A 25,399-nucleotide genomic window follows, 5' to 3' on the forward strand; every position below is an offset into this window, starting at 1 on the left:
AAGGTGGGGTAATTTATTCGCGAAGGTTAAATCAATGTGTTCGTTGAGCATTCGCGTATGGTTAATCGACATGATTGGCGGCCTACGTAGGACGATTGCTTTGTCAAAATGATTTCTTCTAACGCGCTTTTGGAAAATGAGACAAAAGAAAGTAATGGCAAAACTGCTCACAATGCACGACCTGCAGTGCAGGCATCCTATTGGACCGATTCGCGTACGCCCCTTGAGTTAATCAGGCCATGCGAATTTTCACTTTAGATAAACGTGCGCCTCTTGCAACAGTTATCGTGCGTGACAGCTGCTTTTGGGGAATTCGCAACTAATTTCTGAAACATCTTTAGCAAGTTGCCGCGCGACGCCAGTGATTCAGGTTAGAGCGAATGAGACGCACAAACTGCCTGCTATTTGCAGTGCCATCTAGGAGGAAAGGAACGTGCCATGCGTGCCAGGAAGCAATTTTGTTTCGCTGCTTCTTCGCAGCAGTCGTCGAATTCTGACGGTCCTGCGACGAGCGAGCGTTTACACCCGACGCGATCGCGCGCACCGCATGCACCCTCCGACTCCAGGATCAGAAGGATTTTTGTTTTTCTGTGTTGTCTTCTTAGCTATAACGATCGCGACCGTGTACATCAACGATTGTCGCGATGTATCAACTCTACTTGCAGGGGAGGAAGTGAGAGAGAAAAAAATTATTACACGCGATAACTTTCGTAGTCGAACGCGTGGAGTAACTTTTGTAAACCTATAGCGTTTAGATATGAGCTATATCTTCGAGAGCTAATCCAGTAGCATAGATTCATCTGTTCCGCAGTATGTTAATTTGTTGTACCATCTAGAATGGTGTAAAATGAAAAGATTGGCAACGTCTCGGAGAGCATGGTCATTTTTTATTCGTATGTGAAGGGCAAGCTGTCACATTGATTTGTCAAAGCTATAGGCACCTCAACTGTCTGAGCTGTAGTGTTACATTACTTTCGTTCTACGCAACACTGCTGCAGCTAGGAACCTTTAATGGAAGCGTTAAAACCTTTCAAGCACGGCCATTTCATCAGTAACTTAATACTCGGTGTGTCTGTTTCTATATAGTCGGGCATGTCGGTTCACCTATGGAGGCGTAGGCATAGTCGCTTCAAAACGAAGCACTTAAAAGGAGGCTGTGCACTGAGGCGCCCATAGGTTCCTGAAGAACAGTTCACGCATACTTCAGTAAAACAGGTGTTTTATTTTAAATTACGTGATTGCATTATTAGTGACAGGATTAGCCCTTCATGATCCGAATATTCGAGGCCAATTGTTACGTCAGGAGTAGGCGTAAGTTGCTTCACGTCTCCAAAAATAGGCGCGGCATCCTACAGATGGACGCTGAAAAAGATGCAATAGTAAAAATGCTTATTCAAAGTATCGCATTCTCACCTGCATTGAAAAGCGCAATGTTATCGATGTTTGTCGAATGTTAATGTTTTGTTCTTCCTCTTAATCCGACATCATATCCGACATCGTTGTTTTTGTCCGACATCGGACAAAAACAACAGAACATTTTTTTTTATTATTCCGGTGACCAAGCATTTATTTTGTTACCGTTTTATTTCTTACATTGGTGTATGTCTCGTTCTTCATTCCTGCGAAATTATGCATAAATCCACACGACCACATATTTATGAGCTCACTGCTTCACATATTTATTTGATAGATTCTCTAGTTTATGCAGTCAGCTACAGACAATAGAAGTATCAGACAACAAATAACCCATGGCGACAGGTCCCCTAATACATTTCGCTGTAGCGGCAGTTTTTTGTGACGCGCGTGTCTGTCTGTAATGAGAGCACGGATATTTCTCTGATTGTCTGTAGTTTGTAAGTATATCTATCTGCTTGTCATATTGCACGTAAGCAGCTTATTACTACGCGCACGGGAAAATAATAATAAGAAATAACTCTATCTAACAGTTTCTAGGCAATGTCGCTGGTAACATTGAAAAGTATTTTTGTAGTCCAACATATCCATGAATTAACCTTACTGCATTTATTCCGCGTTTCTTAGCCGAGACAATTAAAATGAAAACATCGAGAAGGCTTCAGCACTAGCCGCGATAAAATCTAATATTTCATTCACGTGGAATATTGCGCGCAAGCACAAAATGATATTGCATCAGCGACTAAAAAATCTCTGTGATTGGGCAGCGAATAGTCAGCTTTGCACGTAATAATCGATTGGAGCTGGCGTTCAACAATTTCTGCTACTCAAGAAAAAAAAAAAAAAGGTGAGCTTTTCGACGTATGAAAAATTACTTCGTACAAACAGGAAGCTGCCGTCGCCGAATGATTCGCAAATAATTCATCCTAATTTACCATTGGAGTGATAAGAGCTTCAAAACGGCGCAAAAGTGTGCTCGTGTTGTATTACGCAAAAAAAAGGAAACAAAAAACGAAAGAGAGCGACGGAATACCAGGAGGGTTACGCGAGACCTAGATGGTGTGCACCATTGTCGTTTGTGTGAAACACATGCATGTACACACAACAAGGGCAGTGTGTGTGCAACTGTACATACAGATGGCACCACATCGACATCGTTCACTTTTCTTGATATGCAAGTAGAGCTACGCCCTCTGTGTGGAAAGAGGATAGTAGCGGAGAGATGATTCCTCTTTCCTTTGGCGTTACGCTTGATTGCTGCGCTTCGGAGACATTCCTGCGCAGCGTTACCTGTGTAGCACCAGCTGCTGCTGCTGTTTATCCCGTATACGTGTTGTTTGCATTTGACGATGTACGCATCCCTCCTTGCCCGAGTGTCTGCTTATGTACAATGTTTATAGACCGGGAAAATAAATTCAAGTTTGATTGTGTGCTCGTGGTGATCGTGAATTTCTGCGCCTCATGGGGAGACGCAAAAGCACAGCGTTTCAAACCTGCTCATGCACTCAACGCCTCCTGAAGTCGAAGCTGCACTGTTTGCATCGCGGTATGCGTTTTTTCACAGCTATGGTCGCAGCTTTCCCTGAAAAAATAAACCGAAAAAATGAGAAAGAAAAAACGAATGCTTTCTTCACGTCACTACAACTATACAATATAGCTTGGGGTGTGTCTTGCATATGCGATGTATGTGGTCGGAGGGCTGTACATCCTTTCTGGCCAGGATCATTCATTATTGGAAGGTTTAAGACTGCATCTAGAGTTCTTGATGCTTATTTGTGGTAACACTTCCAGTTATAACCGCGAAAGCCGCATTTTCACTTGAGACCTACTAAACAGGCTCTGACGGCTGTGAGACCTCTGATTTATACAGAGCGTTGCAAGGTCTGAAGAAACTTCGCGTTATTTCTTACGACTCGGAAGTGGCGTGATAGTTGACAACTTTGAATGTGCTGACAGCTTTGAAGTAAACTGTAGTACTACAGCAAGGAAGCAAATCTCAACCAGCATCTATGCAGATAGAACTCGGGGTTTTTTCGTAGAATCGTACACAATTCAACTTATCGTTTTTGTTTTCACACACACGGTTGTTGCAAGTGCACGTGTACCCCAGCCATGCGATCCTGATGGATGCAATTAATTGTTTTGGCGGTCTTGAAACGACCAGGAGAAACATTTATTCTGTATTCTATGTTCCTAAAACATTCATTATTACACTTAAAAAAACGGTTTTCCTTCTTTTGTCTGTTTTTCTTTTTTTGTTTGTCTTAAGCGTTGGTCATGCTTTGTCATTAGAACAGTCTGGTTACCTACACATGCCAGTCACGAAGAATTTATACGTTGGTAAGAACAATCAGTGCATGCACCCCGGACGCGCGAACCTGGGTGCATGCACTGATAGTAACTATAACACCAACGCCAGTCAAAGAAGACTGTCTCTCTACAATGTTCAAACACACCATATAGGCTCATACTATTTCATAAGCGCTTTCATGATGAACGCCACACCACACACGACCAAACCCAGGCACATTGAATCTCTGTCCCACCTTAAGCGTTGACGCTGTCACCCAAAAGCACAACTCAGTGCAACGCGATGCCCCTTTGATAAACAGACTCTTAAAGTTAATTAATGGCTGACTCACTTCTGGAGATCGGTCTCCGCAAATCGAGGTACCCTAGTCATTTGCCACAGCGTATGATGACAGCCTGGTCAGAGCACTTTGCTCCAGAGGCAGCCAGCTGCTGCTTATGGTTCTGGATCCTTCATTAGCGAAAGGTAAGTATAATTAGTCCGGCAGTGAGCGCGTGCCGGTTTTGTGTCGGCGGCAATTTTTTTTTTTTCATTGTCATTTTCTTTTTCTGCTGTCGCACTTGCGGCCATTTGAAACATCTGCATGCTGGTTCGCTTGAATATGCGCCTCTAATTTCTTCGTAACGACCCAGGAACTGCGGAAAACCGGGGTGTGTCCCCGCCCGAGCCGCTGCCGATGAAGTGCACACGCGGAACCAGCTGCATCTGTACCGACTCGGGCCGCTCGCCCTCTTCTCCATGCAACACCCCCTCCCTTTTCCCCCGGCCCTTGCTGCCGTCTTGCTCGTATTCTTGCTGCTGCCGCGGAGGCAATCGGCCCGGGGGGACAAATCGTTTTCTGCCGCCCTGGGCGACGCCCCACCGCCTCTCCACCACTGCGCGGACAGCGCTTGCAAACACAAAATAAACTCGATCCTCCAGACTAGAATAGACCAGAGCTTCTCTTAATGATTTTTAATTCTCCCGAGAGCTGAATGAAATCGACAGACAGTATGCCTTGGTTTTGAAATCGGAGATTGAGAAGTTCATTCTCTCTTCGTATAGCTGCACTTTATGTTCAAATTATAGATCTCTAATCAGCTTGCGCGCACATTATGGCCATTTTAAGCATCGTTTCTTTTCTCTGCGGGTTCACACAGTCATTAAATTTGCTTAATAAATGAAAAAAAGACACCCTTCATACCTCCTGGCTTGATTCTGGACGCTAAACCCCTTGATTCTGTCGTCAATCAATCAATACCACTACTGTTACCCACAAACGACAGTGTGTATAGCTGTTGTTACAGGCCGGGGTTTGGTGGAACTTCAACAGTGTCTGCTTTGAGCTCGAACCAGGTTGACCATCAGACAGGGTCTGGCAGGAAAGGCAAGGCGATGTAAAAACAAATAACACAAGTATAATACATGGTTACGGGTGAGTAGTGTGGTCCAAAGAAAACATACGAGAAACGTTGAGCGTGCATGCACCTGCACGCTAAGGCAAAGCAAAAGTGTTCTCCACGTGGCTTCTTGCAGGTTTTCTTATACCCTCCACCATTCGGGCATTCTCTCCCTCACCTGCCCCCGCTGCACGACAGGACAAACACGACAAAGTAGTGAGGGTGGGTGACAGCAGTGAAGGTTGGTGGTCGTAGCGGGGTGAACGTCCCCAACGGGGGTGAGATGGTCGCAAGGCGGTACGTCAGGTTTCGCACATTCCTCTGATCCTCGCGACGGACACGTCTGTTCATGTTGACGAACGAGATCGTTAGCCACGCTATTTCCATTGCGTTTGCATGTGGTCCGGGCATGGCGGCTCCAAGTGAATCGTAACACTGTTAAAACCTAAAGTTGGGATAATGCCTTTCTGCCCTGATAGGCTTTTGGCAGGTCAAGCAATTAATCTGTATGTATGTATGTATGTATGTATGTATGTATGTATGTATGTATGTATGTATGTATGTATGTATGTATGTATGTATGTATGTATGTATGTATGTATGTATGGTATGTATGTATGTATGTATGTATGTATGTGTATGTATGTATGTATGTATGTATGTATGTATGTATGATGTATGCATGTATGTATGTATGTATGTATGTATGTAGCTGGAAGTTCGGAAAACCAAACAAACAACACAAGCTGTTGTTGATGAAGAGAACATCACGTAAGGGCACAAGAACGACATCGATACAAAGATGAACACAGCGCGACAGCGTCCAACAGTCACAAAATATTTAAAAGGAAAGAGGGAGCAAGCGCTCCAGGCGATTCAGTGCAAACGACAAAGAGCCGTGATACGCGTCATTCCTCTGCTTCTATGAATTCGCTCCTTTGCACAATACCAAGGAGGCCCCGTGCTGCACTTTCGAGGGCATTTACTGAGTGCGGGTTCCCTCCGTTCGGCCGCCACTTTAACAGCTGCTGTGAACTTTTGAAAAAGGAAAAAAAAGAAACAAACGGTTGGCGCCTCATTTTGTATAGTGTAATGAAAGACAACACTAATTTATTACTTTGGCACACTTCAGATGCGGGAACGAATTAGCAGGCGCGGGCATCACGGCAGCTGCATGACTATAATGCACATATACGCACCCGTGTACATACCGCCAATAGGGGCATTATTCTAAACCGAATCTTCGCATGCAATTTGCCCAGCATGCCACCCTCATTAGCTGTGGACGGGTGCCAGCTCCCTTGATTCTGCCATAGCGCCGGCTGCATCAAAGCACAGAAAATGTGTGCGGTGTTGAAAAGGATTCTGCTCAATTTTACGAGTATATTGCAGTTTAACAGCCGCCTCGCGAAAGCAGCTGAAGCTCGAGCACCGCCCTCTTGCAGGATCTACGGAGTAAAGGGAATGGGAGCTGCCAGCTCAGGCAGAGTGCGAAGCATCATCACATATGTGTAAGCTGCAATTAAGGCACGACAGCTTACCAGGCACGGCCGCACAGAGAGATTACCCTCTCGGGCTTCCCGTCCTGTGCTATTTGTGGTTTTGGGCGCACTTTCCCCATCACCGCTGCACGATACACAGCGTGATGCGGCCATCAACCTAACTGTCGACGGAAACAGCAGAGCATGCGAGCCAGAGGTCCGTAATAAACACTTTGCCGCTGGCGATGCGAGTCTGTAGCCGCGGGTACAAGTCGAATAGCTATAACGAACTGAAAGTAGAGGCATCCTGCATGCGTGTAAAATACGTCACTGAAATTTCGAATGTGTCTGAATAAAAGAAGACGACGAGAGGTAGGCAAGTATTGTGAGCATGAATTCTCAAGAAATGGGGAAAACTCAACTTTGAGCTGCGATCGACCTTCTACGAGGCACATTCCCAGGACTGCTCTAAAGCGCGCCTTGAGAATAAAAAGCAACGCAACCCAAGAAACGTTACCCTGGACTTGAAGCCAACAAATGCCCCCCCCCCCCCCCCCCTTTAGAGTAGAGAGTAACTCCTTCATTCATCGATGCCAAGGGGGACCTTCTTCTTCAATAAAATGTGTACCTACACCGGTTTGCTGCTGCTTACGGGACACGATTTCTTTTCTTTTCTTTTGTTTAATGTATAAAGTATATGAAATATGCGGACACCAGAAATGCTTGTCAGGAGAAACTAGAGTGAAAAGGGAAGTGGCGTCTTGCACTCGGATGACACCGTGTCCGCAATATAGGTATGTTTCTGATTAATCTCCCTGGACCATCAGCTCCGTCCTTTCTGTACAAGCAGCATCTCACATGGTGGTGTGCTCTCTCGGCGTATCACATGCGCTATTAGCGATGCTGGTGAAGTGTCAGATCAGCGAGCCAGCGAAACGTCAAATATGTCGCGGAAAAAATTTGTATAATGTGACCGTAAAGCATGCGCCGAACTCATGCACGATTTTTATAAGTAAAACTGACTAAATAAGAGTTCGGTAAGTACACAGCATTCTAAGTTAATTGTAACCTCATAAAACGCCAGGCACGATAAAAGAATGCAAGCGCTAAGCCACAAGAAGCCTCTTGATTGTTCAGGGTTGCAAATCAGTAACTACAAAAAGAAAAGAATCATTGTATGTCACTATCCTTCCTGTAGCTTGGTGCTTGTTCCGGTTACTTGAAGAGAAATAAAGCTTATCTCGTAAAATTGTATTATCGGCTAGCCTACATACAAAAAGACGGAAACAACTGTCATAATCAATCTCAATCTACGCCGTATATGAGACACATACTGCCCCGTATATTGTCGGCTAAGAACTGAGCATAAGCGGGCGCATGCGCGCTGTACGGAATCATTAAAAAAGTTCCGTCTCGAGCACATTGACTTTCTGCTGCATGTTCGACACTCCGAGAGAAATATACTCTGCAATGTTTGTGACCGAGAATAAAAAAAACTGCATACACTAGAACGAAAATCTGGCGAAGTTATTCGTTTTCATGCAGCTGTTATTGTTATTTTTTTTTAATCGGCTGATGGCAACCTCGCCTTGTTGTTTCACGGAGTCCTTTAGAGTAGAATACGACAAATATAAATGCAACTTGAACCATGCATTTCTTGTCACAGAGCGCACGCGAAAGTTTGCACTCAGAGTATAGAGGATTGCGCTTATTGGTACTGCATTGTTACATAAAGTGCAACCAAACACAGAACGGAATACCACAGCATGACTGGTGACCCTGCAAAACAAGGTAAGTACAATACGCCGCGGATTCAATGAACAACCGGTCCCGTATATTTGAAAATCTTACCTTTTTTATGCCAATGTATAACTGTAAAAGTCTGATCACAGCTAATATTTGTTTGGCAGGCCTTAGTCAGGTGCGAATAACACCTCTTGCCTGCCACTTTCATGCTTACTCTTATAAATAAACCGGAATAATAAAGAAGCAATATCATTACATACACGACAATGGCATGACGTACTCTTTCAGTGTATTCCACGGTACAGCTGTATTCGTGGGAATAGCCGGACCAACGAAGCCGCCCGAACTGCACATAACAGTGGTAGGTGCGTTTTGATTGCACTTTCGAGAACTGGCGCTGTGACCGGACTTCGGTCGAAATCCCCTGAATGTACCGTCAACCAAAAAACTTTACGGACCACGGGATGTCAGAAAACGTCCAATTTCCGAGCAGCCTGCAAGAGTAGTCAGTAAAACCGAAAATCGCCATGTTGTTCACATATACTGGTATACAAGCTTATAAATGCCAACACTAGGCTGCCTTGTGAGGCTGCGCGGAAAGTGGACGTTTTATGAGATCCCGTGGTCCGTAAACATTTTCAGTTGACTGTACGTTGCCCGTGCAGGCCTGCAACGTATTCGCCATATCTCGTCTAGGTTGGTTTTCTCCTGACCTACGACTACGACTGCCGCTATGATGCGAACAGACCATGCTGCATCGTTTGTGGCTCGGCGTTACGTTTACCAACTTATGGCTTCTTCATATATGGATTGCTGACACTCCAACCTGCGACACCTGGAGCGGCCACGAGATCCTCACATGCCTCATTCTTCGTTTCTGCACACGTTACAACACCGAAAGACAAGTGATGTGCAGTCTACTCGACGAGACTGAATTTTGCACAGAAAGCCACATCTGCACGGCTCCAGTTCCTGATTTCTACGGGCCTACATGATAGACTCTGCGAGGGCTGCGTGCTGCCGTTGGATTGTGTGCGCGTTATGGGCTTTGCGGGATTCTCTGTCTTTCGCTTTCTATCCCCTCAGCCTTACCTTCATGCACGGTAGCCAACCCTAACTATAGCTCTGGTTAACCTCCCCGCCATACGACAGACTTTCTGTCTCTCTCTCTCTCTCTCTCTCGAAAGAAAAAAAGAAGTGCCTTCAAGAAAGATCGAGGTGTTGCAAAACGCTTAGTTTACAGCTCGCTTCCACTGCATCACTATCATGCGTTGCGTTTGCGGTGGTAAGCACACGTGAATATATCAATAGCCTCAAGGTAGCTAGATAATTTACAAGCGGCCTTAATCGTGAAAGTCACCGCACTAACTGACGTACAGCCACCCTCGGAATATTTCGGAGCACGGCAAATGAGAATAAGAATGAGAATTTTTCTCGCGACTTCACCACAGTTCATCTTTTGACTCGTTTAAATTCTCAAGAATATGTACCGACTGACCCAGACTGCAACTCTACTTCACCACAGAGTGTGAAATGTATGTCAGAAATGTGATGATTGTACGGAGAAGTATCAACTCTACCTTTCGGTTGAAGGACCTGTGCATAGGCTGCGTTGAAATTGAGATTTTGCTCGGATCCTGTGTTCCGAAAACTTTTGAGGGAGGGGGTACCTTGGTTACACGTGTTGCCGGGCTAGTTGGTTCGTTATAGTGAAATAATAAATGGGTCAAACGTAGAAGATGACAAAAAAATAAATGTACAGGACAAGAACGAAGCACGTGTGCTGTATGTTTTCTTCAGTTTCTGTCCTCGTCGAAACGTGCGCTTTTTATTTTTTATTTATTTGTGCTATAATTGACGTACATAGTTACGGCACCTATTCGTGCCGCCGACTCAACTTATTCCAGTTGATCACTTGCCAAGGCGCATAAGCCCCATCACAATGCTGTTCATCCTCACCCTATGTGTAGACTACTTCCGCGCCTTTTTCGTCAATACCGCGCTGGACTGGACTGGTCCACACTTCGACATCGCGCTCCACTTTGACGCCTCCCTTTTCAAGACTGTCAATAAATCTCTTTACTAAAAGCTACAACCTCGTGCAATGCATCGTACTTGAGCATTTCTAAGCAATAATGAAATATAAATAAATAAATAAATAAATAAATAAATAAATAAATAAATAAATAAATAAATAAATAAATAAATAAAGTGCTCATGACCCGCAATTATACCTGCCTGCAAGAAACAGGCCTGTACAATTTTGTAAAATTTCTCCTATATAATGCCGTGTGGCAACACGTAGGATTGAATGTGGAAGAATATGTTGACGAGAAGCGTACCAAGGATTTCAGCAATAAGAAGAGGAGACACGGTGGCAGGTGGTCCTCTCGGTTTTGGAACTGACAAATGTATATCGATGTGACTTCCCGCGTGACGTAATATACCAGGTTGCTGAAGATGATCCACCGTATAGTGCCGCCTACTTTATCTTTGGCAAGTTATGTGGCGACTGACTTAAATCGTAACAGTTTTAGATGAGCGTTTGCGGTCCACTCTGTCCAGACCGATGTATCCTAACAATTTTCACACAGGAACCTAGTAATTAGCGAGCTCACAATGCTCTTGCCGGCGACGGGACGTCGAACGCTGTCCTTGCGCCGCTACAGTGCCAGCTGAGCGGAGTGTGAGGATCCGTGCTCTTGGATTCTTGTCCTGGAGCCATGCTGACTGCGCGCCGATCGAGTCTCGGGCAGACACGCTCATCAAAGACTCCAAATCGGCGTCCCCCATCATCATAACCCAGTGCAACTGTCGGGGCCTCCGCTCTCGCACCAAGAGAGCGGACCTCCGACTTTTCCTCTCAACCTTTGAGCGTCTGCCCGCGGTGGTTGCCCTCCAAGAGCCAGGGAAGGGCGCCACCCTTACGAACTATTCGACGTTCCAGCAGGACCCCTCGTCTTGTCTCTGCGTTCATCGAAATTATACAGCTAACAAGGTCGATCTTGACCTCCAAACCGACTATTCCTACGTAATGGTGACTCTCCTCCCGCTCCGCAAACAGGACCCATCCATTCACATCCTCAACGTATACTGCTCTCCAAAACTCCAAAACGTCTCATTCGCGGACCTCTTCAGTAGTGCGCTGAGATTTGCGGGCCGGGACCCCCTCCTGATTGTGGGCGACTTCAACGCCCCCAGTCGGGTCTGGGGGTACCGCGGTGAAGAGAAACGTGGCCGCAAGTTGGCGGAGCTTACGTCCACGCTGGGCCTCACTCTTCACACTGACCCTGTCCACCCAACTCGGATTGGCAACTCCGTGACCAGGGACACCTGTCCGGATTTGACATTCACACGCAACATTCAGTTCGCCGACTGGGTCAATACCATGGCACAACCCTTCAAACAAGCCCACATCCCAGATTGGACGAAATTCAGACAAAATTGGCAGGACACTGTTCTCACACACGCACGGCTACCAGGCCTGGTCCCAGCAATTGGTTTCTCGCTTGCGTTCTACGGAAACACACATCAAACTCTCAGAGGCGGTCTCGGATGTGGATAACCACCTCCTCCACCTTTGGGAAGCCCGGCACAGCCTCGTCCGCCGATGGCGCCATCAGAAACACAATAGGCAACTAAAATCTCGCATAGCAGAGCTTACCCAGAAGGCGGCAGAGTATGCGGCCCAGATCGCCGACTCGAACTGGGTTAGCCGCTGCAATACGGCTGCGCGACAAATGTCCAGCCGAAACACATGGCGTCTCTTTCGCGCCCTCATTGACCCCACACAAACCCGCACTGAAACGCAGAAACACTTGCAGCGCGCCATCCACGGCTTTGCTGGTAACACAACTCAGCTAGCACACAAGCTCAGCGACCAATACCTGTGCACTATCCAGGATACCCGAGGGACGGCATACTCATATGCAGGCTCTGAGAATGCCGAGCTGGATCAACCTTTCCAGCTCCACCACCTGAAGGCAGCCCTGGCCAAAATGAAACGTGGCACTGCACCCGGACGGGACAAAATTACAGTCAAGCTCCTCGCAAATTTACCAGACTCGACTTACAATTCACTGTTGGCATACTCCAATTCTATCTGGCTGGGAGAAGCGCCCCTCCCTATCGATTAAAAGACAGCACTTGCCACCTTTATTCCTAAACCTGGCAAAGCCGTAAATCCGGACAACCTCCGCCCCATCTCTCTCACCTCTTGTGTGGGCAAGTTAATGGAGACGATGGTGCGGGACTGGTTGTCTACTTTCATGGAAGACCATAACACATTTGCGGACACCATGTTCGGGTTTCGCCCCCACAGATCCGCACAGGATGTCCTCCTCCAACTTAATTGGGAAGTCCTAGACCCCATCGAATGCCCCCATAACGACAAGGTGGTTCTGGCCTTGGACCTTAAGGGAGCATTCGACAACGTCACTCATGAAATCATCCTAATTCATCTCTCTCAAACCAACTGTGGGCGTAACGCTTTTCAGTACGTCTTACAATTTCTAACACAGAGACACGCATACTTGCACATACAGGACACCGAACATGGCCCATACACTCTAGGGTCCAGAGGTACACCACAGGGCGCTGTCCTCTCCCCCCTATTGTTCAATCTGGCCATGAAGAACTTGCCTGCCCAGCTGGAGGCTGTCCCGGGGGTGCAACACGCACTCTACGCGTACGACATCACCATCTGGGCCACGCAAGGCTCTTTGGGATACATGCAGGCCAACCTGCAGCAAGCGACGACCATAGTGGATCGATATGCTCACGCTTGTGGCCTCCAATGTTCCCCCCAAAAGTCTGAATTCGTGCATCTCCGCCCCTCGCCCAAATGCACGTCCAAAATTGCTCTCTCTCTAGAGTATGGTCGAATCCCTGAACAACATGAAATTAGAGTCCTCGGACTTTTCATCAACCAACACCGCCGGTCCGACACAACACTAGGGAAGCTGCGGAAGGTGGGGGACCAGGTGGGCCGCATGGTCCGCCGGGTTTCCAACAAGCGCGGGCGTCTCAGATGCAAAGATGCCTTGCGGCTGGCTAATGCATTTGTGACTAGTCGAATCTTGTATTCGACTCCATACCTCCATCTCCGCAAGCATGAGGAGAACGCCCTTGAGGTCATCCTCTGAAAGATGATTAAGCGGGCCCTTGATCTCCCGGTCAGCACCTCTAACCAGCGCCTTCTGGGCCTGGGGATGGTGAACACGTATCGGGAGCTCAAGGAAGCTCATCTTACCAACCAAATCACACGTCTTTCTCAGACACTGTCGGGTCGCCGCCTCCTTGCCCGAATACACCTCCAACCTCTCAGACAGATGGAAGAGCGCGTACGTACGCCACAAGAATGACGCTATGCCCTGCACGTGCGCCCTCTTCCCCGGAACATGGCATGCGCATACCATGATGGCAGACGCCTGGCTCGGGCGGAGGCCCTGGCGCGCCATTATGATTCCAAACCCGGCGTTTTCTACGTGGATGCCACCGGCCCACACCATGGGGGATGGTTTACGGCCGCGGTGGTCCACGAAGGCAAAACAGTTAACGGCCTTAGCTTTCGCGCTAGAGACATAACATATGCGGAGGAAGTCGCCATCACGTTGGCTGCATCCGATTCTCGCTCTCAAACCATCATTACCGACTCGCGAGGGGCCTGTCGGAACTACGAACAGGGTCAGATACCATTCCTGGCCTATCGCGTTCTTCAATCTAGCTGCTGAACCGGGGACCCCGACCCCCGATACGTCGTTTGGGCTCCTGCTCACATGGGATTAGAGGGAAATGAGGCAGCGGATGCTGCCGCCCGCGCGCTTTCTCACCGGGCTCCTTTTTTCTCTGACCCCGCTGATCAGGACTCCACCCCCAACCCAATCTACTCGTATACAGAAATTACAGCTTACTATCAATCCGGCCACGAGCTCTACCCCCGCCCGTGTAGAGGCCTTAAAAAGGAGGAGGAGCGTCTCCTGCTCCATCTCTTCACGAACACTATGCTGTGCCCGGCGGCTCTTAAACATTTCGATCCGACCTTTACTGGAGCTTGCCCGCACTGTGCGGAGAAGTCTTCGGACCTCTACCACATGGTGTGGGCTTGCCCATCCAACCCTGCCTTTTTCCCCTTACCCAACCCTACCCGGGAGGACTGGGAGGCTGCCCTGCTTGGCTGCTCAGACCTACGGGCCCAAAACGCCCTGGTTAAGCGCGCCCAGGCGGCGGCTACTGCCACTGGGGTCCCGTACTAGGGACTCCACCTAGTGTTTGTAAGGGGCGGCCTCTTTAGGGTCGTCCCGAGCATACCTCCTCGTACGTTTTGTCGTACAAATAAATGTTTTTCACCACCACCACCATCAAAGAAGCGCACTCAACGCCGTTCGCTGCAGTGGCTCAGCGGGTGAAATCCGAGTGGAGCTGAGCGTAAGCAACGCCCATCTTAAACTGTATGTGATCTATCAGTGGCAGGCACAGTTTAGTTATCTCCATCATAACATCATCCCAAGTTTTGATCATTTTTAAGCCGCTTTAAGACATCGTGTTATACACTATACGTTCCACGTCGCAGGGCTTCTAACGTAATGCTATGCGCATGTCTCTGGGAGGTGTTATAATTAATACACTGAGTGAACTATACACGCGGACACCGAAGAAAACACGTACACACAAAGATGGTGCTACTTTTAATTGGTTTATTTGTAACACTGAGGCTACTAAACATATCTATAAAACAGACAATGGCACCATCTAGAAATGTCAACGCGCCGTTACCGAAAATTGAAAAAAAAAAACTAAATGAACAGGACCACCTGTATAGAAAGCACGTGTTGGCACACCTGAGAAAGTCATTTATTGGCAGACGTATCACCGAGCCTTGCTATGGCTTCAGCCTCAATAGTTTCTGGTGTGAGGTGATCTTAGCTTCGTTCAACAATTATGCAAGTATCAAGTAACGGATGATACCGCCAAGTGCCTTACAGTGCACGGCAAGAAAACAACACGCAAAATTTAATTTTTTCATGCTATTTTTTTTTTCAAATCCAACCGTCATTTTTAAGGGACGGTTGGACCACTGTAACTGCGGCCACATGGTACGGGAAGACAACACACCACTAGCTTTTTCAGCACGCGATCAACAAACATGTTCTTGCCATGTCGCTTTCCTCAGAGTCGTCCCGATAAGCAAGAGCATTTCGGTTTCTGAATTTGCTTAGTTTGTCAAGTCTGTTAGGTGCGAATGTACCCTCGCATACATTGCAATACTTCTTTTTTTTTCGTTGATTTTCTTTTTGATAACCGCTATCCCATTATGAGGCACGCATAGTGGGGGACCCCGGGTTAATTTATACCATCTGTGGTCCTTTAAAGTGCGCCAAATGCACGGTAGACGAGCATTCTTGCATTCCGCCCCATCGGAATGCGGCCGCCTCAGGCGGGATCGAACCTGCGACCTCGAGCTCAGCAGGGCATCGTCATAGCGACTTAGCTACAATTCTGTTTTTTTGTTTTGTTTTTTTTGCGTGCAGAAGACGAAGATTGTTGCTCTGCACACTTTTATGCGGACATATCAGTACAGTCAAGGTTGCTGTGTTTAAATCAATCAGCATGCGTGTTACATTAATTTCGTTCACCTCATGCATGCCCGTATACACAATAAGATACCATCACGACATTGTGTAAGGGGAAATACAGGCAAATAAAAGCTTTACAAAGTAGAAAGCATACGCTGCCATGAAAAAGTATATACAGACGACAAATCTGGTAAAGGGTGCTTAGATACAGTGCGGTTATTATTCAATTGTGTAATCTTTACGGGATTGCGCTCATTGACGTATCAAGTAGTTCCCGTCATCAATGGCGCAGTAGAAATCAATGACCATGGCTCACAGCATTTGTTAAAAAAAATGTAAACGCTGTATTCCGGGATAATCGCGTTCTATTGGGTCTTTGTTATGTCTTCACTGTAGCTGTATGTTCTGTTTAAGAAATTCTGCATTACCCAGTGGTCTTTATGAAATGAATGTCTAGAAAAGTTGACGTGGTGTACATCTTCGTGCCTTTTTTAAAGCAGGTACCACAATCATACGCCTCTTACCATTAGCATGAGACAGTGGAGGCAATTTAAAATCACATGAATAAAGTTGTTAAAGTTTGGCAGATAATCTTACAATTCTGTTTAAAATAAAAACCGCCGATTTATTTGTTTATTTTTTCTTCAGTGACACGGAGTCTTCCTAGGCTTTCGGTGGTGTCAATGCGACTAGCGCCATCTATGTCCCCGAAAGAGAATGTAAACGTGTTGTCCTACAGGCTGCCTCACAGGTGGCAGGCACGATTCGCTCATACTAGGTCGCGCTAGGTCGCGCGTGTAATCAAACAGCTCAAACGATAGACTGTCCAGACACAACAAAAACCCCTAAAAGCATCTGCAGGGCTAGTGATTTCGCACAATTGTGAGTAACATGATACTTTTTTAAAACGATAAGCTAAATCATTCACGCGCACTTCTGGGATATGCGCAAATCGACATTTCGGCAACTGCAAAACTGTAAATCTGCAAAGAGAAGCGTTTTGAAAAAGTACACTATATTGCAAGTTTAAGTTAAAGAAGCGATGGTTGGGGCAGTTATTTTCTTTGGGAGATGTGAGGGCAAACAAGCGAACGGCGCAGAAAATTTAGCTAAAGAGCTCTAAATACAAGAATGCTTGCCTGGTCTCGTGGGGAGACGTAGAGTGCCTATTGCATTAATACTATAGTTTAGAAATTGAACTCGCTTCGTCTCATTAAATTCGAAACTTAAAGCCAATTCTTTATTTTATTGGAAGTAATCTCACCGATTAATTACAAGCAAGCACATGGAGCGTACTTCGTGGCAATCGGTGTACACGACTTGGTGGGGTTTTTTCGGGTCGTCGAATTACAACCTTTTGGAACATTGCCTTTCATTAATAGGCATCTGTGAATAACCAAACCACGCGGACTCAGAGATCCAGGAGAACGTTGGTAGATATTACGGCATTTCTTATTGCCCAGAAAGAACAATGCATAGAGTAGTTGAGGCAACTCTTTATGAGAAAGTAATCGCTCAAGCAGGCAAACTCGGTACGGAGCCGGGGCACCTGTGCACAAGAAAGAAAGAAAGATCAGACCGCAGGTTTAATGATCTTCCGCCTGGTCGAGATGTCTAGTACAAGGTGTCTGTCTATATTCCTACTAGACAATGTTTTACGAAATACAGCAGCACGATTCGATGATGTCATTTAGTTGAGTGCAATTGCTTTCATGCTGTTATACGTAAGGAGTGCGAAGAACTGTGTGACATGATACACGTAGCTGAAGTACTGCCGGAAGGTATTTATCAGACATAGATGCGCCTTTCACACTATGCCCAAACGTTGTCGAAGCTCAATCTTGACTGTAGAGTCTTAAAGGAAAGTGAAAAACCGGTAACGGAGTAGTCCATTCGATTGTTATCTTCTCCTGCCTTCTTTTTATCTCAGTCACTCACTCAAGTCATCTCTAAAAATGCTTCAAACATTTTCGTTTTCGCTTGATGCTGAATTTCATTGCAACTATACAAATGCTTGAGGCGCATGCGCGGCTTACACGTGGAAGGTTAGATGGCCTCCAGAAATGGGCGGAGTGCGTTTGGCTGCAAAAAACGACGACGCGAAGTGGACGCATCGTCAACTGCCCGCTCGGAGGCAGAGCCAGGACAGCGTTCTGTCTTGCGCTGCTGGTATAAGCCTTGTGCGCACGCGCAATATACGCACACTAGCGTTCCTGCTGAACCACCGCATATGCACTAGTCTGAGCGGAATGGACAGCAGACGTAAAGCTAACGCTGCCTGACACGCTGACTATATAAGGCCGACGGTTTCGGGTTGGTCTCATCTCGTGGACCATCGAGGTCCTCCAACGCCACTGGTACTCATCCAGCCAGCGTGGTGAGACCGCGTGGTTGCTACCAGGGCGTTGTTCCTTCTGCTCAGCCCAGGTGACTTGCGTGCTGCGTCGCGTCAACATATCGCACGCGCATGTTTTTAACGCCGTCCGAGGAGTTCAAACGCAATGCTAAACCTTGCTATCGCTGTCAATACGTCGTCCTTCGGGCGAAACTGCGAGCTTCTTAAACAAAATTATTTCGCTGATCACAAGTTCTGGAGATGACCATGCCGCTCGAGAGACATACCATAAATGCTGGTAAAACCGCACGCCCTCCTCAGCCCCTAGACAGCGTCTGCGCTAGGAAGCTCCTACATACAGCGCACTCTTTCGCATTACCCTATACCAACCACAGTCGTACTACCGAACGACTGTTTAAGCGAAGCAATGCTCAAGATTTGTCTTCGCCTGAACGCCACATGCGCACTGCTCAATAACTGCCTCCACTTTGTGCCTCTGCAAGCGAGAAACTTCATGAGGTTGCCTTTTCATACATGTACAATTTTCTATTTTTTATTATTTAATAAACGTCTTTCTCTCTCTCTCTCTCATCGTCCTAGTGGGTTATTCACATTACAATTCAACAAAGTTCGGGTCCTTAGCGACATTTGAAGTTCGGCGCGTTAGATGCAGGAGTCGGGAACTGCCGCTACGAAGACACACACTCGACTACGCAACATACCTACAGCAGGGACTGCGACAGCCCCGGCGCAAAGTGCCTCGAGCGGCCAGTCGCGCGGCAATTTTGAGTGTATTCGAGGGCTCTTTCACACTCGGAAAAACACTTTTATGTAGCACGTATTGAGCTGTATCGGGAGTTTTTCATGTTGTTCTAAAATTTTCTCATTGACACTTTTCATTTAATTACAATAGTTCAGAAGTTTATTATTTATTAAGACTAATAGTGTGATTAGGCGGAGTGCAAAAATTATTCTGGGTGTCTCCAAGAAAGCGGCAAACAACAATACCTTGGTTCTGTCCAGGTACGTGGCATTTGCATATTTTTAAGTCTTGCTAATAATATATTCTAATAGGTCTGGTGAACCATAGCCATAGGTCTGGTGGTCTGGTCTTCGCGAACCATAGCAGAGGACAACCTGACACTTCACATCTGTAGAATTTCACTTAAATTGATCCAAGTGCTTTATTCACATACCTTCTCTCAGTCTCAGTAGTACAAGCGGACCCCGTCTGGGACACACATACTTGCAATCATGTGTACTCAGCTGCGCATGTAGTCTTGTGAACTAAAAAATAATTAGAATCGCACATGATGCAGACTTGCTTGAACTCAGCTCCGATCCACTGGACCTCACTCAGACTTTAATTCAAGCCCACTTCTACTCATCTTTAATCACGCAGACTCAGACTCACAGGTACGTGTGAAACTTAGCGAGTCGGCTCGTGAGTTGCATCACCGACATATGTAAGGTTCATGAATCAAATCATCAGGCGTATGTGAACTTGAAGAAAGAAACCTTTGTGGGCTAATTTAGCCCGTCATAATGAGAGGCCTTGATAAGGCCACGAGTCGTAAGAATACAGTCTGGACTTTTAAATACAATTTATTTCGAAAAGCGTAAACAAACACACTTGCAGCATTTTCTTGTTTCTTGTTTTTCTGATTCAATGGACAGGACACTCGCAGTTGAGCTGGAGGTGAAGCTTCTTAATCTTCGTGGTGAGCGTATTGCATGGTTTGCGGGAAAAAAAAACAAGTAAAGGTGATGTTAAATGTGAACTAAAAGGGGAAAAAGAATGTACTGCTAGACAAGTTATGGTTTCTACGTTGTATTTCCACCGCCAAAAATAATAATTACAGTGCTTTTATGTTTGTTTATTCCAACTGGCGGCTTCATTTTAGAATAATTCGATTTGTTCGCTGATTTATTTCACGCTCTTGAAGGGTAGGTGCTTTCGGCCTAGTATCTATTGTACCCATTGTAGCCGTTGTAGCCGTTGTAGCCATTGTAGCCGTTGTACCTAGGTACATGGTAGCTAGGAGCCTGGGTATAATAGTAGTACGGCGTCTGGGGGCGGAGTAAATAGATGGTATTCCCATGGGACTTCTTCGACTTCTTCGACTTCTTGTTCTTCTTCTTTAAGTCTTTGTTGAGTTTCTTGAACCAGTCGGAAAGGCAGTCATGATCATGGTGGTCTTCCGTCTCGCTAATGATAATCTTCTTATGCTTCTTCTGCTTCTTCTTGGGCACTTCCTTGACGATCACCTCCTCTAGGACTAGCTTCGGTTCCTCCTTAACTACTACCTTGGGTACCTCCTTGACGACCACCTCCTCGACGACTACCTTCGGTTGTTCCTTGACTACTACTTTGGGTACCTCCTTGACGACGAGCTTGGGCTCCTCCTTGACGACGACCTTCTTCTCTTCGTGGATGATCGTGTCATAGGCGATGGGCTTCGCCTCTTTTACGTAGCCGCCCTTGGCCTTGTCGTCGCCACGGCCCCACTCCGTGTGCTTATGCGGTTGAGGCTGCTTGTGGGGCACAGGCCTGTAGCTGTCTTTCCTGCCGTGGTGATGATTAGGAGTGTCGTAGGTGTACCAGGGCCTCCAGTAGTCGTACTGGGGCTGCACGTATGCGCCTGGTTGCCTTTTCACCACCACCACCGTTGGCCTGGCTGCCGCAGGTTTGGCCACCGGGTGGACGCCCTTCACGGCAACTGGCTTCACCGCGGCCTTGCCGTTGGCGGCCGCCAGTGCTGATGTCGGGGGTAGTAAGATAAATAGCTGGTTAATAGCTATAGCAGCAAATAAACAGCAATGCTGGCAATTCTAGTTTGACTATGCGCAAGGGCCCGAGCTAGTTGGCAATTAATTTTAATAACTTCTTCGTGCAACAAAACATACATGAAGAAACCACATTGTCCTGTGTGCTGTTTTCGCTAAGAAGTCATTGAAATTGACTTGTATGTGAATTAATATAGCAAATTAAAAAATATATTTATAGAGAGAAAGATGTGCTAGACTTTATCAAGATGTATTTGGTTTAAATGAACAGTAGGTTGCGTCTTTTCTAACTTTTTCTTTTCACTTTCTGCGCCTCGTGAGACAGCCTTATTTAAGAATAGGATGCAAAATGGTGTATAGTTCGGCCATTTGTCACTTGATCACACAAAAAAAACTACAAAAACAAACAGCGGTGCACATGATCTAACATAGAAATGGAGATGATGAGATAAATCTTGACTTACAACACTGTAAAGTTCCAAGAGTTCTGAACAAGGTGGACTTAACCCTTGTCCTGTAGTCTTCTTTGTCTCCGAGTTAGCGTGTATTTTACTGATTGCATTTTTTTAGCAACTGACTTACATATATTGCTTTAGGTTCTATCTAATCACGTGGAAGCTCGACAAACGCCTAAATCATGCACGCTGTTAATGCCTGAAAGAAGTGGATCTCTAGTGGATACCAAAGGCAATTTCACATTATCCTAATTGCTCCCAAAGAGTTGAATTACAATCTCTGGGCCATGTTATCAAGGTATTTAAAATTGCTTGAACTCGATTTACTAAATAAAGCGTGCTAAAAAACATTTGCATCGCCCACAGCTCTGATGACGTGTAATAACTACTAGTCGTGAGCGAAGTTCTAGAGTCATTTATTACAGTAGGTGCCACCGGGAGCCGGGCAAATTATAGGAAGCAGGGAAGGCTTTCGGCGCTTGGTTTGGCTACGTTAAGTAGGCTTGGCTAATGCCGGCCTAGCAATAGTTGGATAATGAGATACTTGCGCGTAAGGGTTTTTCGGGTTTGAGTTGCGCTTGAACATGAGTTGCTGCAGCCTGCTATGGGCAGATGGGTCGCCCCCAGCGATCACGGGAGGCCGGAATCGCAGATTCGAGCGCTCCATCGTGCACGTCTCTCGGCGCCATGATTCCCGGGTTCTTGCTACATGGTTTCGAATATGCTTCCAGCGGGCAGCGCGCGGATTTGCGGCCTCGTCTAGAGTATACGCATTGCTTGTCATAAGGGACACAACTTAAGCCACTGAAGGATGCCCAGACCGAGTTTCCACAAATCTGCTGGTTTTGTAGTATACTTCAGAAAACTAGCAGCGCGACTAGTCTATTTTTGTCTATAAGTACACTTACAAGCATAGGATCGCTTTCTATAAAAATGGGATGAAACACAATTAATATCTTACTTTATCGCAATACAGCACGAAACAGGATTTATAAACACAAAAGGTTCTCGTTTCTGTTTCTTGTCCCTCTTACCGCGTTCGGCCGCTAAACTAAGACATGAATCAAAGCCATCAACTCTCCCTGACTTTCACGTTACTCAGAAACGTTGCAATTAATTTCGGCGCAGTTAATAAAAATATTTGAGCGCCAGCTAATCACGTGCACGTTATTAACATTTCCCAGCCTGCAATATTTTTTCAATCTTCTTGGCCCCGGTTCCACACTCCTCAGGTCGTTTTCGTGCAGGCACTAGTGGGTAGAGCACTGCACGGGCCGATTTTTGCGGCCCGGGCCCGGCCTGGGCCCGTTTTTACATTGGGAGGCCCACCCGAGCCCGATAAAAACTTTTATGGCGAGACACGGGCCCGGCCCGGGCCCGGAAATAATCTACGTTACCCGCCCGGCCCGGCCCGCCACCCCTTTATCTTAAGACCGAGCCCGGCCCGAGTCCGAGCCCGACTCGAAACTGGCCCGAACCCGGCCCGAGACTGAAAAATACATGTTTTTCAGAGTTGAGAAGCCCGAGAATAACTCGCAGAAAGCCCGAGCCCAGCCCGGGCCCGGGTCAAAAAGCACACGCCGTGCCCGAGCCCGGCCCGAGCCCGTGAAAAAACTGCTCTACCCGGCCCGGCCCAGCCCACGGGCCGGGCCGGGCCCGGGCTTTCGGGTTAGCCCGAGCCCGTGCAGTGCTCTACTAGTGGGTCCCTTAGATGTACGATTATGTGCGATTCCTCCAATTTGCAGTGAGAGAGAGAATCTCAAAACTATTTTCGACGATATATATCCAAACAATGCAAAACTTCCTTCTTACAATATATTAAATGGGCTATTAGAAAATCACTTATTGGAGTTAAAAATAAAAGCCGTCATAGCAACAGATGCCTCGCAATCAGAAGAAAAATCTGGAATTGGAATTTTCTCTGCCGCATTTGACTGGTCGTTCTCCTTAAGACTTCCAGACTACATACCCGTATTTCTAGCTGAGTTTCTGGCGGTTACATTGGCTCTACGAAAAGTGCACTCATCAATCGGATTCAAACGGATTCTTTGTCATTATGTTCAGCTCTCACTGCAAATAGTGGCTCACAAGTTTCGCGTACATTCCAATGTCTTATACCTTCTAACTTAAAACTAATTAGATTGGTATGGGCGCCTGGTCACAAAGGATTAGTTATCAATGAATTAGCTGACAGCTTAGCGAGAGCTGTCCTTAGTGGTCCAATCCTTCCGATTCTTCCTGTATCAGCTTACATAACCGCGGCTAGGTTCAGGAGACGGGCAGTCACGCAAGACTCCTGGAACCTGCCATTAACAAATCTAACTGATTATCGACACCTCCTATTTCCTTGGAACAGAAAATTCCGCCATAATAGAAAACTTGAAGTCCTCTTTACCAAATTCAGATGTCGCATTCCTACATTAAACTTCTATCTACATCGGTCTGGTCTGGCGCCCTCCTCCTTGTGCTCATACTGTGGTGAAGACGAAACAATAGAACACTTCTTCCTGTCATGCCGCCGTTTTTCCTCATTAAGAAAACATGCTTTAGAAGAAAAATTTAACAGCGCTGGATTAAATTTAACTATACCCAATATTATATCTTTTGGTGCCTATTCTCTCGGACACTGTCATAGGGATGTTGGTGCAGCTGTTGTGGGGTATATATTTGAATCAGGACGATTTCCTTGTTAAATTCTTAAATTTTATATGAATAAATTCCTTTAGTCATTCAAAAATTTTCAAAAGTGATCCGTATTAGACTCTGATAATTGTTTTCCTTCAATCACCCGATTCTTGGCCAATCCCCCATAATGGGTACGAGCCAATCCCGAAGGCAAGCAAGCAAGCAAGCAAGCAAGCAAGCACTAGCGGCATGCAGAAGTTCCTGCCAGCATCAATTTCATCATCAGAGTTGTCGCACGTCCACTATTTTTCAGCATAAATTCGAGCTCTGGAACGCTCCGGAATGGTGTTGTGGTGTCCTATACGACGTAACTTACAACTTAGACCCAAAATTGAAATTCACTTTGTTGTCCATCAGGGTTCTGGAGCTACATAAGCACTTCTATGTCATTTGGTGTTTGAATAGATGCACATATAAGAATCCACGATTTAAAAAAAGAAGAAAAAAAAAGACACCGTCCTAAAATTGGATATGACGTAAGCCATGACGCAGCTGAACAGGATGGAAACTCGAGTTGGTTTCATGTTAGGAACAGTGACACAGCGTGCAAGACATGGGCTGAAAGTAAGACGTGTATGTATACACATCTCTCTGTTTATCAGTCTGTGTCACCGTTCTTGATGTAGCTGCTACACTCCCAGTGCCACTGCGATACGTGTTGTCGATTTTTTTTTTCCTAACTCGACTAGCTTGACTGGGCAGTGTTTTCAAGTAACACCACGACACAATGCAAGCACTTAAAATAGGAAAGCGCTGCCCTTCGCTTGCTTTACGTGCCAACAAAAGCACCATGGTAGAACTTGGAGGAAATTTACGCTGAAATGGTTATGTCGTATTCCTAGCTGCAATGTGACCGCTGCGGTGTATTGATATAATTTTAGGTTCAACACTGTTCGGTGACTCATCCTGCATGAAATCCGCAATGGAAGTAAATTGCGTATGAAACAAGCAAGAAACTTACTGAGAACCGTCGCTACCACAAGGACGGCGCCAAAAGTAGCAGCCATGCTACACATTGCGAGCGCAACGCTAAGAACAGTTGATGCGGACCGCAAGGCTTTATATGGGATAAGAAAAGCTTTATGGTTGGTCGCTTCCCTATTGTTCTGTTGTTAACGTAAAAGTTATGCCACAGTCACAGCACACTTTCTACGTGTTTACCAGAACGGTATGCGTCTCACCTGCTGAAGCCAGACAAAGGTCAACTCTACTTAGTGGATAGCACTGCCGTTT

General features: G+C 46.4%; 1 protein-coding gene across 1 annotated transcript; it reads right to left on the reverse strand.

The window, feature by feature from the left end:
* Positions 1-19,832: 19,832 nt before the first annotated feature.
* On the reverse strand, positions 19,833-25,182 carry LOC125947421 (uncharacterized). The gene is made up of 2 exons (XM_049672125.1): positions 25,128-25,182; positions 19,833-20,998 (listed from the first exon to the last, which is right to left on the reverse strand). Exons 1-2 carry the CDS (start codon positions 25,180-25,182, stop codon positions 20,202-20,204), a joined length of 852 nt encoding a protein of 283 aa, XP_049528082.1. The 3' UTR covers positions 19,833-20,201.
* Between the last annotated feature and the right edge of the window lie 217 nt (positions 25,183-25,399).

This window comes from Dermacentor silvarum, chromosome 1 (assembly GCF_013339745.2).
Source record: "Dermacentor silvarum isolate Dsil-2018 chromosome 1, BIME_Dsil_1.4, whole genome shotgun sequence".
In the NCBI taxonomy this organism is placed as follows: Eukaryota; Metazoa; Arthropoda; class Arachnida; order Ixodida; family Ixodidae; genus Dermacentor; species Dermacentor silvarum.

Bases quoted from the DNA above. Each gene is read 5' to 3' on its own strand.
- LOC125947421 (XM_049672125.1), bottom strand. From the start codon at position 25,182: ATGTGTAGCATGGCTGCTACTTTTGGCGCCGTCCTTGTGGTAGCGACG. The intron at 20,999-25,127 runs GTAAGTTTCTTG...CCCCGACATCAG, and splicing joins TGTGGTAGCGACGGTTCTCA to CACTGGCGGCCGCCAACGGC.